A 13,255-nucleotide genomic window follows, 5' to 3' on the forward strand; every position below is an offset into this window, starting at 1 on the left:
TTTTCTGAGCATCATCAGTGTTTGATATTTAATTTCTGAAACATTGCAACTATAAAATAGTTAATTTCTAAGATTGTCTTTTCCTTTGTGCTAGGTGCCATAGTCCAGGAAGGAGGTAGAGTATTAATCAACAAAACAAATTTAGATGCTTCAAATCTATTGATTAAGCTGCCTGAGGTACAGCGCTCCATGTATGAAGTCTGGTATCAGGTTGTATCTTTACCCCAACATGGCATGATTGTTGTTGGAGAAAGAAACATTACCAAAGAAAAACCTAACTTCTCCCAATACATACTGAACAAATTTGGAATTGTGTATGTACATGATAATTCTGAATCGCTTAATGACAATTTCACTTTTGCTGTTTGGTTAAACCTGAAGAGCAAGTCTGCAACAAAGCCCCATAGCGAAGTTTTAGAGGAAATGTTTAATATCACTGTTGTTCCAGTAAATGACCAAGCTCCAGAACTGAAGACCAAAAGGCTGCACTTGAAAGTCCTGCAGGGAGATATATCAGTGCTGGGGTCAGAGAATCTGAAAGTTGAAGACCTAGATAACGCCCCAGCTGAGCTCAAATACACGATTGTTAGCAACCCCAATAATGGTTATTTAGCAATGAAAAGCAATCTCAGTGTCTCTATAAAGGATTTCACACAAGATGATGTTGACAGTGGTAAAGTATGGTTTGTACAGGATGGAAGTTCATCTTCTGGGGTGTTTTATTTCAGCGTGACTGATGGTAAGCATCGCCCTTTATACAAACTATTCAGTCTTGAAGTCATACCAGTCGCTCTTGTCCTGGTCAACCTTACCAATGTTGCACTTCCACAGGGCCAGACATCTGTCACTATTACTAACATGCAGCTTTCAGCTGTCACAAATGGAAAAAGCACTAATATCATGTATGAAATAACTCAGCCGCTCAAATACGGGCACCTCATGATTGGAGGTGAGCAGGTTACTAAATTTGAGCAGGCAGATTTGTACTCAGGAAGGCTGTCTTACCACCTGACAAATCTCACTGCATCCAAAGAAGTACTGGAGTTTATGCTCTTCACTGCAGAAGGCAATCTAACAGGACAAGTGCTGAACATCACAGTGAAGCCTTTAGTACACGTTGTACCTGACATGCAGATTTCAAATCAAGCAGCTTATAAATTCAGAAGCAGTGACCTGGATGCTTCTGAGCTAGCTAATTTGACAAATAGTAACCCTAGATTTGAAGTGATAGTGCCTCCGTCTCATGGAAGGATTGTGAAGAAAAGGTTCGTGAATGATGCAGTGTTCGAAGACATTCAGACATTCACCCAGGCTGACATTGATAGTGGTGGTGTGCTTCTAGACATAAATACGAATATGACGGGCATTGATCTGTTAAATGACTCATTCATGTTTATACTCAGGGCAGATGCTGTGCAGCCTGCTGTCGGCTGTTTTCAGTATTCCATTGTGCCATACAGTCCTCCACTTGTGCAGGGTTTTACAACCAAAGTGCCTTCCATAACCAACAATACCACTTTAAAGATTCACACTACCTCAAAGGGCAAGGCACCAGCCTCCTCTCAGAACAAAGAGCCTACAGCAGCACCACAGAAGACTGGACCAACCATGTGGCCAGGGCAGAATCGCTGGGGAAATCTACATGAGGAAGGTCCATTGCTAAATCTGGCAATAGGAACAAGTGAATCTGTGGGGACTAAGACCACAACCCAGGTTAATGTCAGGCGTCCCAAAGAGCAAGCAGGTGAAAGCAGCAACCCCTGGTACATCATTATCCCCCTGGTCCTGGTGTCTGTGTTACTCATTGTTGCTGTTATTTCTGTGTGCATTTTGCTGATGTGTCAGAAGAAAGAGAAGACAAAACCGCTCATCAAAAGTCAAACAGATGCAGTCCTCAGTAGTCCAGATCGATGTCTGGAACGGAGCTTGACTGTACCCAGTGTTACAGTGACTCCTCTCCTGAAGGGGGTTGAGAGAAGTACAGCCTCAACATTCATGGCAGTAAGACATGAACAGCTGCTTCCTGCAGTGGTTTCTCCGATTGTAGAACAGTCTTTGCAAAACAACTGGTTAAACCTTGATCCTGAAATGATCCAGTATTGTCGAAAAACAAACCCAACTTTGAAGCGCAATCAATACTGGGTGTAGTTATGGCCATGCTAATTGATGTAGTATGGAAAAGAGAGTACATGTTGTTGACGTATAATTTGTTCTTTAATACATTTATTTATTACAGATCAAATGATACGCTGTTTGTTAGATGAAATCTAAATACCTGTCAAATAATAATAATAAAAATCTTACTGATTAGGGTGGCCATAAAATAGAATTTCCAGTTGGTACTTCAGCAAAATTCCCACTTAATCAGTGCAGAATTTGGCCCCATAGATTTTGAGTGCACCCTGTGTATGCAATATTTTTCAATTCCCATGACAGGGGTAAAATAGAATGTTCCGTCATGGATTATATATTTTTAGTATAACTACTTTTTTTGAAGAAACAAGTTTGCTGTAAAGGTCTTGTATTCTTTCCTGAACCACCACTTCTATTTGAAGAACTTTCAACTGTTTCTGTTATTGCCAAGGTGCTAATCTCAATAATGTCATTTTGACCCGAAGACTGTTGAGAGGCCAGCACTAAAGAAACAAAGCTATGATTATTTTGACAGGTGTTTATCCGGGTTGCTGAACTGGAAATCTAGAATTCAACTCGGCAACAATAGTACAGCAGTGACGGTATATAAGGATTCTGGTAAAATACTCTTACTGCGAGATATTGTTTGTTCTTTTGTTTTTCTTTTTCCTCATTTGATACCAAACTCTAGCCTTTAATGTCTGCAGACTGGTAAAATGTACCCATGATCTCTAATCCACATAGCAAAAACTGTGTATCTGCCAGTCAGCGTATCTGCTGAATTATCTTTAGGCTTAGGTTATGCCTGGAAGTGCATACCAAAATTTCCTGCTCCCAACAAAGGGCTAAATTTTGCCTTCAGTGAAGCAAGCACAGCTCTCTCTGGAGTCTGGGTGTTCAAGCAGATGACAGTAAAATCAAGTCCTCTGCTGCACACTATCGTGTGTTGTGGAGCTACTGACAGAAACAATCCTGCGAGGAAGTACGTATCCCCTTCTGAAGTTTCACAATTTACCCTTCATCTCCCAGAGCACTGAAGTGTGCCTTACATGCTGTATGACTACTCTGAATTTGCTCTGGTGGTAAAATGTGCAATAATTTCTTTGCAAAGGGAATATTTTTGTACTTTTGGAAATCCAGGCTCAATAGTGATGTGCAGTCTCCTGTTAAGGTCCAGTCTTTCTTCCACTGAGGACAACAGCAAAATTCTTGTTGACTTCAGAGAACGAACTGACTTCAGGGCAATGGTGCTGTGACCATAACCAATCTCTTGCTAACCACTGAACTTCTCATCTATTTTTGTATTTTTGTACTGTTACAGCTTCCAGTTAGCTTCTGTGTGAAAACACCGTGCTCAGTGTCAGGATGCAGTCTCAGCACTGCACTCAGTTAACACTGGAATAACATTTTGGTTTGAGCCTAGGTACTTCAGTTTTCACTTTTATAGAATGGATGTATGGGCCTCAACATCCTTGGTGCTATTCATTTGACAGTACTTTGTTTCGGATGATTTTTCTTCTTATTGTTGATGATTAGCTGTGTTTCCATCATTTTTATATTTCAATTATGGGAAATTTTCACCCATGAGGAGAGCCAGACTAAGTCTCCGCTTACTGCTGTGTTCTGGGAGCTAAACACAGGAGCAGTGGGGACAGTATTTCTCATCTTTACCACCTCTGCCATGGTCAGCCGTGATTGTGGTGCATTTTGAAGCAATGCATTTTTCAGAGCCCACTTCAAGGAGAGTAGTCCATGTCAGTGGAAAAAATGCAAGCCACATCTTCAGCTGGTCAAGTTAGTGGAGCACTAGAGACTAAAGATATGGACCCTTTATATGCTCAAACTAAAATGTATTTGAACCTTGACACACAGTTTTTATTTCTCTGTCATTACCATTTTTCCCTGATGCCAGCGTGAGCAGGTTTGAATTCAAGCAGTGCGGTCAGTGTAAAAGGCTGGGGTGTTCAGCTGTCCCAGGTGGACTGCTGCAGATCTGCATTGTAGACCTTTTCTGCTCTTCCAAAGAAAATCTTTGGGACTGTTTATAGAAACTCTGAGCCAGAGAGGGGATGCTGCCAACCATCACAGGGACACCCAAGGATCCTGTGTGGAGGTACGACTGAGGCTGTACAGCAAGAGGCTGTACGACTCTTGCCAATTCCTGAGACCTCTTCTGCTGACACCAAGCAGACAGCAGCTTCCTCCAGATCCCAGCTGTCAACAGAGCATTTGCTACAGCCTGCCTCCGATGGCCTTCTAGCTGGTAGCAGGAACCTGATGCCTTTACACCTCCTCCAAGGCCTCACTCCAAGGAGGAGTAAAGAATTATAATCCAATACTTTCCTGACACTTAAAGAAGCCTGTCTTACATTTCCCTACCACTGAGATTTTCCTGTCACCAGCAAAAGAGGCGTCGTACTCCAATACCTATCAGGAGACCAAGCGATACGCCTTCAATTCGGTATCAAAATACTGCAATGCTGAAAGTTGCTGGAGTCTGGTGACAAAATCCACACTGTAGGCCCATGACAGGCTGAACAGAAGTATGGAAGTGAAACGTGCACTCACTGAGATTTTGCTAAATGTATGGTTGTAAAGACAGGTGTGCCCAAAGTTGTGGTGCTCATTGTGCAGTGGAAATGGAACATAGGGCTGCTGTAGTGCTGGCGATGGTAAAAAATGAGACCACAACATAATAGCGACTGAGTCAAAAAAAGCCAGCAATGCAATTAGAACTCCACAATTGAATGGGCATTCTTGAGTTTCAGCATTTGCATGCTCTGAGCAAGAAATCAGATGTGAAAAATACAGAAAAGGTAGTAGAATTTGTGCTGGCTTTTTTGGCTTCAGTGTAATGGGCTGAACTTTTGTTCTCTGTTTCCAAAATGCTTTTGGCTGACAACAGATGTTAATTTCAAGTAGATCAGGCATTATGGAATTGTGTTTTGAGCATTGGGCTCAATTTTTAAAGCATTGAGGGTTTTTTTGAGGGAGGGGGGTTGGTTTATTTGTTTTGTTGTTTTGTTTTGTTTTTTTTTTAATAAAACCAGCCTAAATGCCTAATTCATCAGTGAAGTGTGCCAGCATTCGATGTTGTCCCTCAGTTGGTGCTACTGTGAGACAACCGTGCCAAAATGCCTGCCATATTGTGGAATGTTTTGATGAGAACTTTATGTGCATCTAAGGATATTGTATCAGTGATTACTGGGTTTCATACAAAATGCAGAGGTAATATTGTAACTGATAACTACATATGGACTTTGCTTTAATATCCTACCCTGAATCCCCAGTAAAAAAAAAAAATCTGATTGCATTAACGTAAGCTTTTCCTGTGGACAATAGAAAATAGTCTCTGCAGAGGACAGTTCACCTTGTTCTTACACAGATCTTTAATACAGGTGAGAGGAGTCAACTGGATAAACTGAGGTCACTGACTTATCTAGAAGTCCAGCTTTGAGATGGTAAAAACTCGCTGGGATGTATCTCATCCTGGGTTTCCTAAATAATAGTCCATCTAGAAAATCCCCAAGAAAACAGTTTGGTACTTATGGATTCTTTTTGTGATTCCAGGAACTTACATAGTTTATGGTCAGGATCCGGTTTGAATTTTTTGGTTGTTTCACCTAATCTTGAAGTTGTGTGTTTTATTTAGTGAAGATGGGGTTTATGAAGGATTCCCTTTCTTATCAAATGGACTTCTAAACTACGGCATGGAAGTGCCTTGAAAACATATATAAAATCAATAAACTGTTTTGTTTATAATCTACACATGTTTTTGTGCTGTCTTTAAAGACCTGTTAAGTACTGTGGTCAGTGTGGAAACACTGACCATTGCCAGTAACAGCGTTCTTCCAAGTTTTCTGATGCTTATTTTTTAAATTGCACTTGTGCTGAGATCGCTGTTGTGCTGTTTCCAGCGTTGTGCCTCTAACATAATGCATATAGTCAGAAAAGGAGAGACATCTCATCATGCATCTACCTGGCTGTGTTCAGCACTTGCATGAACATAACACCAAAATAAATGCATTTATTTGAACTTGCTCAAACAGGACTGCACTGGGTTTATTTCAGTAAGTTTTTCTTATTTAACTCGACATGCTTAGAAGATTTTAAAATATCAAATTCTTAAATGTTAATACAGTAGTGCTGTTTTGTCATTAAAAAAATCTTTGATTTTTTTTAATCTCTAAGGTTCATCAGATTATCTTTTATTCTCAATCAAAAATACACACTCACTCCAGCCTCACACCAAATGCATTGTTCAACCTGATTTTGATTTTTTTGTAGTCAGAACTCAGCTGGTTTGTAGTTGTTCCTGTAACTTGAGATAAGGACCTTTTTTCTTGAGACGTCAGAAATGCTGGTGGCCCGGTGAAGCAGCTTCCCCAGTGCCGTGGCTCAGCGTCCTGAGTGCAGAAATCTGTGTCAGCAGTGGCAGTGCCTGGTCCCGGGGTTGTGTCCCCCTCCCCCAGCCCTCCTACAACTCAGAAAATGTTAGTTTGGGAAGAAAAGAAAATAGGACAGAAATGGTCATAAACCTTTTATGTTTTTCCTTTTATTAAAATATTAGTAAGGGCCAGCTACAACTTTCGCTGCAGTAGCCTGCAGGGCCAAATTCAGCAGTGAATCTACTTATGTGTCCTGAGCTACAGGCCTCCGTCCTGCTTGCACCATTTTTTTCAAGTCCTTGTGACGTTATGTTGAAGTACATTCTGTGAATATTTTTAAATGGGCTGAAAATAATTGTCCTGGCATATTCAATGGAAACTCTATTAATTTATCTTCACTCATTTCAAGCTAAATAATTCCTGCCAGAGCTTGCATATCCCAAACGCAGTCCCAGAACAAAATGTTCTTTCTTTTCAACTGGTGAAATCCATAGTTTCACATCTGTTTGTAGGGAGACTCTCTATGGTGAAATGCTTGCTTTACGTGATCGTTTCCTCATTTCCAGTCTTGCTGCTTGGTTATTTTTGTGTTTATGCTTTATACGTGCTGGTAGCCTCTACTTAGACATGAAGCTGTCTGCAGACTGAGGTTTTAGCTGCTAAATCTTTGCATGGCATCACAGTGAGAGGGGCATCAGGTCTCATAAATTTATTGGGGGAAAAATGAAGTCTGAGCAGATCGAGCATTGGTATGGGATGGTACCAAGTGTCAGAACTTCCTGCAAGAACACAGGCAATAGATCAGAATAAATATGTGCGATTTATAGCATGTGACTGATCCCAGTGATTTGCTCCAGCTAATACACTGTACAACAATATCTTGCATAGCAACTTTTTATGTATGGTGCACGAAAGCACACTGATGAGGAAATTCTTGAGAGAATAAAAAAATAATTGGAGGAATCAGAAGTTCATATTTCATGTACAAGGACATATTCAAGTACATGTAAGTGAAATTGAATCTGTAAGGGAGAGGCACGTAGGAAGTTGGTTTGAGACATGCGAAGCCACCAGAGAAGCTGCTTTGCTAGCAGGGGGCGCTGAGGAAGAGGCGGGGGAAGGTAGGAGGATGGGACAGAGTCAAGTTGTCTGGGGTTAGATGGAGTTTCTAAAAACAAGGGAAGGTCATTTGGAAGCAGACCCATGGTCTTGTTTGAAAGGCAGAGGTGACGTGCTGGACTGTGCCTCTGGGAAGCGGGCTATGATCCGCCACGCTGCCTGGGGAGCTCACCTCACTGCCAGAGAAAGGGAAGAGCAAGAATCGAGACGATGAGTTTTGTTCCCGTTAGAGGGGAGAGCTGTGCTTGAGGTGGGTGGCAAGACTCAGAAGCTCAGTTTGCTTTTTCTTCTGCTTCCCTCTGCAGCTGGCAGGAGATCTAGTAGAAGTAAATCTCCTATGGCATGAACATTTTGAATGTTGACTTACAAAGGTGGCTGCCTGTCAAGAAGTGCATTTGTGGGGATTCATCAGATCAGATCACTAAAATCCTTCCTTATATAACCATCACCCAGCCTGGCTGAGCCGAGTTGGCCTAGGGTGTAACTCAGATGTCAAAGCCCGTTGACATGAATATGCCTTAAAAATAGAGCTGTAAAGTTCCTAGTGTCTTGGTCAAAGTGCAGAAAGGAACAGGGTGAACTTGCCCGAGGTTTTGACTGATTGTAATCACAATCAGTGATTAATGGTAAATCTAGTTATTTGCAGACACTGAAAGGTATTTATAAGTAAAGCAACAGAGGTCTTGATTTTGAGCACTGAGCTAACTAATGCAGATAAAAATGGACCTGAGCTTAGTCCTTGAAAGAAATGAAAGTAGCTTGAGAACTGATCTCATTTATACATGGCTGCACAAAATACTGTTGAAGAGCAGCTCTAGGACTAAGATTAGACCAGGTATAGAAGTAAGCAGAAGTGGGACAAATCAGCTAGAAGAACAAACAACTGCCTACTTCATAGCATCTCTTAATCAATCTGTATTGTCCATAGAGGTCCTATACACTGCTAGGAATGCTGCAGTATAACTATCAGTGAAACAAGTTGCCCGTTTTCCTTCCCTAAATCACTTTGCTCCTGGTTGTAGGACTTAGGTTCATTTAGCCTTCCCTGTTGTGCTAATTTCTGGGATTCTGAGATGTCTCTTTGGCAGTCCTTCATTCTGAGTATGGGATCTGCTGTGTAGATCAGTACTTCTGTGCGTGCAGCTCAGGAGCCAATGAGGTGGTACAGTTGGTCACCACTGATCTGTGTTGTGGCCTACTCTAATCTGAACCCACAAGTTGCACTTAAAGACACATTATACCCATTTCCATTTCACTGGTTCCCCAGAAGGCCTGAAAGTTTTTAAAACGGTGGGTTCATGATGCCCCTCAGTGATGCCACAGCTCGGGAAGCAGCTGCTTGTTCTCCCAACACCCAGTTCAGCTGCAGCATGTGCTGTGCCTGGCAGACCTTGGTCATTTGGCAGCCTATTTCATGTCATACCAGGCTGTTTGACAAACAGAGGGCGAGAGCCTTCCCTCTGCCCGGCCTCTGCACTGCTTCAGCTGTCAGGGAGAGGTCCTCTCTTGCATCTTGATGAGTGCAGCTGCAGAAGAAGGAGTTGCTGTCAGGGTCTGTCGGGTAGCGAAGCTCTGCTCTGGTTTCACTGATTCCCCAGTTCCAGCCTTCTGGGAAATTCTCAGGCTGGCAGCTGTAAGCAGAGGGCAGTACTTTGCTAGAAAACCTAGATGTACCCACATTCTGCTCTAGAGTTTTAACTTCCTTTTTAAAAAAAACAAAACAAAACTTCCTTTTTTAAGAAACACAAATCCAGAACAAGAATATATGAGCACATATATAAATCAGAGCCTCTGCCAGGAGCAATTGTAATAGTTTAGTTGTAAACAGTGCATCACCTCCCAGGCATTAGAGCTACAATCTGTATAGGATGGATGTACATACCTGAACCCAGCTTTGCCCATTACCTCAGTGACAGTTTATGTCGTCGTCAGTTGTGGATGTTATAATTTTCTTCAAACAAGTCTGACTGCCTAGGAGATTTACTTGTCTCTGTTATGGAACTGTTATATGGTTTAATGCTCGCTGGTCACAAGTCACCGATACGTGTTTCTTTAGTTTATGGGAAAGGTCGATGAGAAGCCATTCCAATACATAGATTTTGGAACAGAAAGTTTCTAGTACTTCAAATGGCTGAAAGTCTTTGTAATTCCAGAGCTCTTGGAGCTGATAAGTGTATTTCAAGGAATAGCACGGCTGCTGTTGGCAACTTCTCCAACTTATATTGCTTTGGGAAGAAAAAAACCAACCCTGCTACATATGGGTAACTCTGTAGAATAGTTTAAAACAAATAGCAAAATATATTTTGCCCTACCTTCTTCACACTCTTTTCTTATGTGAGACATGGAACTGTTTCTTTCTTAGCTATTGATATCATAAATGAAAGACAGCAAAAATGATAAGGCCGGTTGTTTGTGCAGCCAGTGCAAAGTCCACTGAGACTACAACTGCCTTTCTCTAGCAAGTGAAGAGCAGCTGTATCTGGAAATGTGTTTTGGATGCTGTGTGGGGAAATCATCCAACTGGTTACACTGACAGCATGTGCTTAAGAAATACCAAAGGCAGATCTAGCAAGTATCTCAAGAAGGTGTTTTATTTTCTTGTTTACAGTTTCCATAGAGGAATGGAAGTTGTTGTTTTCCTATTAGGAGATATTTGTATTTGCAAAGTACTCCACTGAGCTCAACTTTTTGTCGCATGCCAGAATGGACGACACAAGTGACCAATAGCTTCCACACAAGCATGTGATTTGAAGAGAAGGAGATGCCTGACTCAAAGCCTCTGCAATCTGCCTTTGAAGATTCCCCAGGCACAGGAAATGGCATGGCCTCTCTTGCTTTTGGGGCAGACACACAGGACTCCTACATCCTTTGAAAATAACACGAGTGTTGGAAATGCAGACAGTTACACAGCAGATCTGTAGCCTTGCTGGTTGGAAGTGACTTCTCTGTGCCAACTTGCTCCTTCAAACCTAGCTCAGAGGGATCTCTCACAGGGGGTGTAACGGGAGCAAACACTGTTGGCACCAGGATGTTGCTCTGTGTGTGAAATCCGGTGTGTTGGCCATAGCCACTGATAAAAAGGAAGATCATCTAGTGAGTTCTTTCACTCCAAGGTAAATCACAACAGGGACCTGGGTATCACTGCACCTGCTTAGTTGATGACATACATCAGCGTTCGCGAAACCTTCAACACTTCCAGTAGGAGGAGTCCTGGCGGTGCCTGGTTTGACTGGGAGATGCCGAAATCAGACTGGCCATTCTTTGGGTTTGCCTTGGATTTACACTCTCCTCAGTGATGGAGTAGGGAGCCCAGGGCTGGCAGTTCAGGTAGCATTCAAATCCTCTAGACAAAGGCACAGCATAAATTTCTTCTCCAGAGAACTGCCCTTAGATGTTAATGGCAAGGAGCTTTTTTTCCTATTGTTTTACAACTTTTTGTTCTTTTGTTTTCAGTTGTCAGATAAACAGTCCCACAGAAATCGTATCACGTCTTTCTCTGCAGTCTCAGGCAAAGCAAATTTTCTGGAATTTTACTGTCACACAGCAGTTACCCGACAGACACATCTTCCCATTGCTTTTGCAATGATGCTTACTTTGTTTTTAAGTTTTGATGAGTTATATTCATCTATGTCTGCTCTGACTTGACAAGTTGTTTCCCTGTTGCTGCTCCAGCTTCCACTGTTACTCTAACATCCGATAAAAGAGCCCAGCTGGCAGCAGATGTGAATCTACCACAGCAGAGTCTCTTTCTCAGATGTGTACAATGCAAAATCACTCTCTTTCTTATAACCTGTGCTGTTTTGGAACCACTTTACAAGAAGGTATTCTGGCTTGTTTCTAGAAACACAGGAGACAGCCTTCACAGAACACTGCCTGAACTTGCTGCAGAACTAACTTTTATTAAATACTGCTTTTGACAGTGTGGGAATAATAATATAAGGGTGCGGGGTTCAACTTCAAAATCCCTTGTGATTTGCCATCAGATTTCTCAGGTCAGGGCATTTCAAAACCTGTTTCTGTATTCATCTGAAAGTGATACAAATAGCTGCATGTGTCTAAGCTACAAATAGGTTAAGGACAATATTGCTAAGCACAAAGAAAGGCCTCTCATCAAGTATAAATGAGAACAATATTTAATAGGAAGCTGGTATAAAATTTAATCAGCTCAAAATTTCATGCAATCTGCACAGTAATCTTTTACATATGGTAAGGACGGTGTGAGGTGATGACTATGCATTGGGACAAGATGGCACAAAAGGTGCCAAGTATACTAATACTACAGTATTAGTATAATGCTGCCATCTCTTCATTGAGTTTTGTGGGATGTCATGGAGTTTCCTAGTGTCTCGGCTGTGCTGATACTCCTTATTGTCATAAAATATCTAACTAAAACCACTGATGATCTGGCACTGAGCCCAAAAGTGATAACTCAAATGTTCTCCTTTCCTTGTCCTCATTAACAAGGTGGTAATTTCTTTAAAAAGAATCACTGGAAGATGAGGAGCAGCAAGATGAATGAAGTCTAGCTTCCCTTGGATGTGTATTTTATAGGCCCTAGTCCTGCCCTTCCTCAGGTTCACCTTCAGCTCTTTCCCACAGATCTTACACAGAAAAGCTTCAGTGCATCCTGTGGCTGATTCAGAGCTACATGTGTCCTGACAAACCAGCCAAAAATGTGCCTACACACTGGCCAGATGGCTGCTGCCTCTTCAAATAGAGAAGTTGCTGAGTTGGGTCTGTCTTTCACTCACCATGAGATACTAAATTGGTCTTCTTTCCTCTTTTTGGCTGCCAATTTTTGATGAACTTGTAAGAACTTAGCATCTTTGAGAACTTTGCACCTCTTTCAAAGTTGGCTCAAGCTGGCTGTTGCACTGAAATTGGAGTTGGGAGGCAGACAGGCAGATGGCATAGTTGCACAGGGGTTGTTCGCTTAGAAAACCAGGCTGTAAAGGAGGAAGAACAATTCAGAGTTCAAAGAAGTTTTCAGTGTTGCATATATTGAAAGACTGAAATGTGTAAAACAGCTCCACGGAAGCAATCTGGTAAAATGTTTCGTAAATAACTGAAGAATGAGGAATTATGTTTTAAAATATGTTCTGTGATTGTCAAAGGTAAATGCTATTACCACCCCGCTACAGTTTCTCCTCTCTCTCCTCTTCCTTGTGGTACTCTTAGTTATTGTGCCTTTTTTTTTTTCCTTTTGACCCCCTTTTTTCTTTGCTGTGCTTCAGTTGTAATAGGAGATGGGCTTCTGAAAAACCTCCAACCGTGTTCACACACAACTGTATCTGAGGGAAAAGACTGTAAGTCAAAGTGGAGTTTGCTTCGTCCTAGAAAGCAGTGACACTGAACAGGAACTACAAATGACTACAGATGACAGTAGAAAACCAGCTCAGCCTGATTTGCAGTCCAATGCTTTAGATCAAAGAGGATAATCCTTGGCTCTAGTGGCTTAAGGAAGAAGTATTATCTCGGTATTGCATTGATGGGAGCAAAAAGGAGCTGATTTTTCAGTTCTGATGTCCATGTTTAGAAAAATAGTTGAAGTAGGAAAGGAACCTAAAACAGAGTGATATGGTGATGGGGAATATTTGGGGAAATCAAACCTCTCC

At 41.7% G+C, this 13,255-nt stretch overlaps 1 protein-coding gene across 1 annotated transcript in view; it reads left to right on the forward strand.

The window, feature by feature from the left end:
- The window catches only part of LOC103919446 (chondroitin sulfate proteoglycan 4-like), a 63,785-nt gene extending 61,448 nt beyond the window's left edge, over positions 1-2,337 (forward strand). The window contains exon 10 of the mRNA XM_009326953.1: positions 95-2,337. Coding sequence (XP_009325228.1) covers positions 95-2,148 — 2,054 coding nt within the window. The 3' untranslated portion in view covers positions 2,149-2,337. The remainder of the gene's footprint in view (positions 1-94) is intronic.
- Positions 2,338-13,255: the final 10,918 nt, after the last annotated feature.

This window comes from Pygoscelis adeliae, unplaced genomic scaffold (genome assembly GCF_000699105.1).
Source record: "Pygoscelis adeliae isolate BGI_AS28 unplaced genomic scaffold, ASM69910v1 Scaffold116, whole genome shotgun sequence".
Classification (NCBI taxonomy): domain Eukaryota; kingdom Metazoa; phylum Chordata; class Aves; order Sphenisciformes; family Spheniscidae; genus Pygoscelis; species Pygoscelis adeliae.